Here is a 6,000-nt window from a genome sequence, read left to right as displayed (position 1 = left end):
TGAAGATCATTTCACAATGTAACAATCCCGAGTCACAGACACACTGTGTGGGAAGTAGAATTCAGGAGCTCTGTGAGTCTGACTGCAGTGCTGGTTAGACACATTTCTGTACCAAGGGGCAGAAAATCTCTTCTTTACAGATCAGCTTCCTGATGTTCAGGGTTCCCAAGACTGTGCTCCCCACTGGGGTTCACAGACAACAGGGAGATTGATCTCTGAGGATCTCCATCCTGTGTTTTCAGACACAGCTCCTCCAGGGTTAAGAGAAACCCTGTCCCTCCACCTCCATTCCCAGGGTGAGCTCACTCTCTGACATCTGGTTCCCTGGGGTGAGTTTTCTTCTAAAAGAGTCCAGGGGGAGAGATAAGGGGTGGGAGGCAGGGAGTCCATTTCAGAGCCTGGAATTTTTGGAAGAAAAGAGGAAGAGGGGGCGGGTCCCAGCCTGGAGGTCTCTCCCCGGTGTCCTCACACAGCCCCTGGGCCAAGACTCAGGGAGCCAGGGTGACAAAGAGCTGTCTGCGCAGGAGGAGGGGTCAGGGCAGTCCCGGGTCCCCAGGCCTGGCTCTCAGGGTCTCAGCCCGAGGGCGGAGTCTGGGCGGGGAAGGTCAGGGTTAGGAAGTCCCCATCTCCCCGGTTTCACTTCTGCCTCTTACTTCGTGTCGGGTTTTCCATCCTGGATACTCATGATGCTGCCGAATACGTCACTCCCATTGGGCGTCCCGTTTCTAGAGAAGCCAATCAGCGTCACCGCCGTCCTCGGTTATAAGGTCTCCGCGGACCGGCCCGACTCAGATAGTCTTTATACTTTGAGGATACCGGTGATGGGGTCCCCAACCCTCCTCCTGCTGTTCTCGGGTTCCCTGGTCCTGACCCCGACCTGGGCGGGTGAGTGCTGGTCTGGAGGGAACGGCCTCTGCGGGAAGGAGCGGAGGGACCCTGCGGGGGCGCAGCACCCCGGGGAGCGCGTGTCCACTATCTCCGGCCCTGACCGTCCACACGCGCCTTTTCGCCCTTTTCCGTCTCCGGGACCCCTCCTCTCCTGTCCCGCAGACCGCGGGTACGAGACTCGCGCCAAGAAGGGTCGCCGGGTCTCAGTCCCTCACTGTCCCCAGGTCCCCACTGGATGAGATATTTCATCACCTTCGTGTCCCGGCCCGGCCGCGGGGAGCCCCGGTACATCACCGTCGGCTACGTGGACGACACGGAGTTCGCGCGGTTCGACAGCGACGCCGCGAGCCCGAGGGCGGAGCCGCGGGCGCTGTGGATGGAGCAGCCGTGGGTGGAGCAGGAGCACCCGCACTATTGGGACCGCGAGACGCTGCGCGCCAAGGGCTACGCACAGGCTTTCCAAGAGAACCTGAACACCCTGCGCGGCAACTACAACCAGAGCGAGGACGGTGAGCCACGCAGGCAGGACCCGGTCACGACCCCATCCCCACGGACGGGCCGGGGTCGCACGAGTATCCGGGTCAGAGATCCAGCTGTTTCCGCGGGACCGCACTCACCACCTGGGAGTAACCCAAGGGACTTTGGGTTTAAGTTTAATGCCCAAGATCGGGGCGGGGGCGGGGCCGAATGGGCGCGGCTGACCGCGGGGCGGGGTCAGGGTCTCACACCCTCCAGTGGATGATCGGATGCGAAAAAGGGCGGGACGGGCGCCTCCTCCGTGGGTACAGCCAATTCGCCTACGACGGTACCGACTACCTCGCCCTGAACGAGGACCTGCGTTCCTGGACCGCAGTGGGCGGGGCGTTTCAAAAGATCCGGCGCAAGTGGGAGGACTCCGGTGTGGCAGAGCGCTACAGGAAGTACCTGGAGGGGGAGTGCGTGGAGTGGCTCCGCATTCACCTGGAAAAGGGGAAGGAGACGCTGCAGCGCGCAGGTACCAGATCCGCGGGGCTCCCTCCTCTCCCTTCGGGCTGCGGCTCCTACACGGAGACAGGAAATGGACCGGGGTCAGAAAACCCTCCTTTGGGTCAGGACATTGAGTCCCCTGGGTTTTCAGATCCAGGACCAGAAAGCGATTCCCCCCTTCTCTCAGGGACAATTAGGGTGCAGCCTTCTGGGATGGAGGGGAGACCACCCCTGAAATAACCCATCAGCGGTTCCCCTTGACCCTGGCAGTGGCCCTCGGACCCATGGGGACTTTCTCCCTCAGGCCTTGTTCTCTGTCCCCACCCAGTGTGTCTGAGGTTTGACCCGGCTTTTCTGAGTCATTTGGCTTACAATCATGTCAGGATCAGAATTCTGTTTTCTCCTCTCAGAGACCTGCCCCCTTCCTGGGCTGTGTCCCTCTGACTCTAGAGCTTTCTGAACACTAAGAGATCATCCCAGGTGCCTCAGGCCAGGCTGGTGTCTGGGTTTTGTGCTCCCTCCCCCACCCAGCTGTCCTGTCCACTCTCAGGATGGTCATGTGAGTCCTACTGGGGTGGCCCATAAGGGATGAAAAGTTTCTGCATTTCTCACCCTTCTCCTCAGACCCCCCAAAGGCACATGTGACCCACCACCCCATCTCTGACCGTGAGGTCACCCTGAGGTGCTGGACCCTGGGCTTCTATCCTGCGGAGATCACCCTGACCTGGCAGCGTGACGGGCAGGACCTGACCCAGGACATGGAGCTTGTGGACACCAGGCCTGCGGGGGATGGGACCTTCCAGAAGTGGGCAGCCGTGGGGGTGCCCCCTGGAGAGGAGCAGAGCTACACGTGCCATGTGCAGCACGAGGGGCTGCCCGAGCCCCTGACCCTGAGATGGGGTGAGGAGGGGACGTGGGCACAGAGCCTCTTCTCAGGGAGCAGGGGCCTCTGGAGGACTTCAGCAGGGTTGGGGCTGCAGACAGGTGGTCAGGGCTCCTCTTCCCTTCCCCTTCCCAGAGCCTCCTCAGGCCACCATCCCCACTGTGGACACCGTTGCTGTCCTGGTCCTCCTTGGAGCTGTGGTCACTGGAGCTGTGGTGGGGGCTGTGATGTGGAGGAGGAGGCGCTCAGGTAGGGAAGGGTGGGGTCTGAGTTTCTTGTCCCACAGGGGGTTTCAAGCCCAGGAAGAAGTATGTCTATTTCGTTAATGGAAAGTACTGACCCCACACCTGTGCTTGCCCAGTCTGGGGAGGTTTGCTAACACTTACTCTATAGTGAGGCACGTGTGAACATGAGGGACAGATTTATCACCTTGATGAGTCAGTGATGGAGACCTGGTCCGCAACAGTCACAGGTCAGAGGGGACGGTCCTGCTGAGGACAGACCCCCTGGAGGATGGTTAGTCCAGGCCACAGACATTCCTCAGGTTCCCTGATCCTGCCCTGGGTCTGTACTCACAGTTCTGGAAACTTCTCTGGGGCCCAGGACTAGGTGTTCCTTTAGGACCTCATGGCCCTGCCTCCTCCCTGGTCTCTCACGGGATGTTTTCTTCCCACTGGTGGGAAGGGGAGGGAGCTACGCTCAGGCTGCCAGTCAGTATGGAGGTGTGACCCCTGTGAGCCTGTGACAGTGCAAACGGGAGTCGTGGGAGACCCTACTCCCCTTAGTTCCTTTTTTAGTCTCCTGTCCTGGGAGACTACACACATCCTGGGCTCTGATCACGTCCTGTTGTGTTCTACCCAGGCAGTGACAGTGTCCAGGGCTCTGATGTGTCTCTCCCGGCTTCTACAGTTGAGACCTAGATGTGGGGAGGGGTTGGGGCTGAGGGGACAGGTCTGGATGATGGGTGTTCTCTTCTCTGGAACATCTTGAGCAGGACATGAGTATTGAGAATGTCACCAGCTACCATGACTGACCTGAGTTTGTTCATGATTATTTTCTTCTACAGCGTGAGACAGCTGCCTTTTCAGCAACTCACTGACAAGATGCTTCACACACACACAGTCGTCAACCCTGTTTGTGACTTCAGGAACCTCTCACTTCCCTCTCTGCAAAGGACATCTGAATGTGTCTGCATTCCTATCAGCATAGTGTGAGGAGGTGGGAGGCTGGCCCACCCCTGTCCCCACGTCCCCTCCCCACACTTCCCTGTCCAGCAGGGGGGGGGGCTAGGCCCTCCCCATCCCTGTCTGTACTTCCTGGAGCACTGAGCTGCAGCTTCTTACTCCCTTGTTGAAATAAGACTCTGGTTGGTAATTAATTTTTTCAGTTCTTGTCATGGAGGGTTGTTGGGTTAATTAGAGAAGACCCTGAAGTTTGAGAGGAAATAAATAGAAGCACTGAGAACTTTCCAGAACCCGTGTGTCTGCTGTGCTGAGTCTGTTGCAGGGACAGGAGAGGCTGTGAGGACCGAGTGTGGTCAGGCCTGTGCCCAGTCGGTGCTCAGTGCTGAGACCAGCTCGGCAATGGGGGTGCAGGAGAGGAAGTCACTGCAGGACTTGAGAGAAACACACAAGACACAACGTAGAGGAAAGATGGGCACAGGAGACTCCCAGCCTCTAGGACTGAGAGCCCAGATCTCTGCAGCCTCATCGTATTTATTCATTTCTTTCCTCATCAAGATTAGCAGAGCCTGGGCCAAATTAGCAGAGCATGGATTCGGGTGCAGAGAAGGAGGATTAACTAACACCCTTCAGGTGTGCAGGAAAAGGCCACAGGGATCAGCTGCTTCCATGAAACAACCCTATCAGTGCTGCCAGGCAGCGTTCTGCCCCCACAGGACTTGATGTTCCAAAGTCCACACCAAGGACCTGTCCCTGGGCAGCATCCTAATCTCTGGCCATTTCCCACACTCCTTCCCTCCATCACATGGATGTGGTCAGAAGCCCTCTGGACACCACTGTTAATGTTTTGTTTTTTTTAATGGAAGTTTCCCTTTATGGACATTACTGATTAAATCATTGGCCATTGGGAATTGAACTCCTAGCGGTTCGGGCAGTGAGGCTGAAAGTCCCGCCCTCTGAGCAAGCCTGTCTCTCCGGTGACCAGCCCCATCCTGAAGCTACCCAGGACCCTCAGCCACGGGCCATCTCATGAGCATCCCAGGAGTTTCTGAGGGTTTTATGAGCTCTGTGCCAGGAACCAGTGCATAAACCAAATATTTTCCATTATACCACAGGTGTTTGAGCACAGACTCATTGATAGAAAACTATCATAGCAGATAATAGGCAGGCACACCACCACTTAGGTTTGATTGAGGCCAACACTCAACATTAAATACTATTCCTGCCCCAGGGAGTGCTACAGGTGAGGAAGGGGTAACTCAGACTTCCCAAAGCATCATACCTTTTATCCCCACACAGAGATGAAACTATTGTTCTACAGGCTGGCACATTACTAGAGTCCCATTCAGTCACTATTAGTCCAGTCCAGCATCTAACTGAGGATATTCACATGGCCAAAAAAAATTATAAAATTTGCTCACAATTTTTAGTCAGAGGGGAAATTCAAAATAAGTCATTTGTGTTATCGCTGCACCCCTCCCAGAATGGCTACAATGAAAACCTTAGACAAAATCCATTGTTGACCAGAGTAGGAGTAATTTAGTCTCTCATGTACTGCTTGTGAGAGTCAGTTGATTCAAGTGCTTTGAGAAATGCTTTGGCAGAAGTTACTACACCCAGACATCGGCTCACCCTGTGACCCAGCATGTCTACTCCTAGTTGTATACCCAGTAGACATGCACACATGTGTGTGACAAATAGTGTGAAGAAATTATTCATAGCACGATTTGTAAACCTGCGTTTAACAAATGCTCAGAGGCTGCACAGGACAGGAAGTGTGGTCTGTTCACATAATAGAATCCTCCGTGGCCATGAGAGTGAACACACTACAACCTCACAGCCACAGGGATGAGACCCAGGACACAACGCTGAGTGAGAGCCAGGTGCCCAGGGGCGTCCACTGTACTGTTCCATTCTATCACACCTGACGGGACTCCCTGTGCTGTGAGACCTCAAGATGGTGGGTACTCAGGGTGAGTGGGGGGAGGGTATGACTGAATAATAAGGGGGCTTCCCGGGTGCTGGGAATGTTCTGTGAGTGGTGTTTGTCCCAACGCTCACTCTGTGAAAATCAACTGTGCA

General features: G+C 55.9%; 1 protein-coding gene across 4 annotated transcripts in view; it reads left to right on the top strand.

Annotated features, from left to right (window-relative positions):
- The first annotated feature begins 793 nt into the window (after positions 1–793).
- LOC136333482 (patr class I histocompatibility antigen, A-108 alpha chain-like) overlaps positions 794–6,000 on the top strand; it is a 47,191-nt gene continuing 41,984 nt past the window's right edge. For 3 of the 4 annotated variants that reach the window (XM_066280468.1, XM_066234282.1, XM_066279717.1), the window contains exons 1-5: positions 794–885; positions 1,113–1,397; positions 1,607–1,882; positions 2,479–2,754; positions 2,873–2,986. In XM_066280468.1, the coding sequence (XP_066136565.1) occupies positions 822–885; positions 1,113–1,397; positions 1,607–1,882; positions 2,479–2,754; positions 2,873–2,986 (1,015 nt within the window). In that variant the 5' untranslated portion in view covers positions 794–821. Of the gene's footprint in view, positions 886–1,112; positions 1,398–1,606; positions 1,883–2,478; positions 2,755–2,872; positions 2,987–3,803; positions 4,362–6,000 lie in introns of those variants that run through there. The other variant, XM_066237513.1, reaches the window with a different exon arrangement.

Source organism: Saccopteryx bilineata, chromosome 1, assembly GCF_036850765.1.
Source record: "Saccopteryx bilineata isolate mSacBil1 chromosome 1, mSacBil1_pri_phased_curated, whole genome shotgun sequence".
NCBI lineage: Eukaryota > Metazoa > Chordata > Mammalia > Chiroptera > Emballonuridae > Saccopteryx > Saccopteryx bilineata.
The sequence above is the reverse complement of the archived record's forward strand: the minus strand, read 5'-3'. Positions and strand labels throughout refer to the sequence as shown.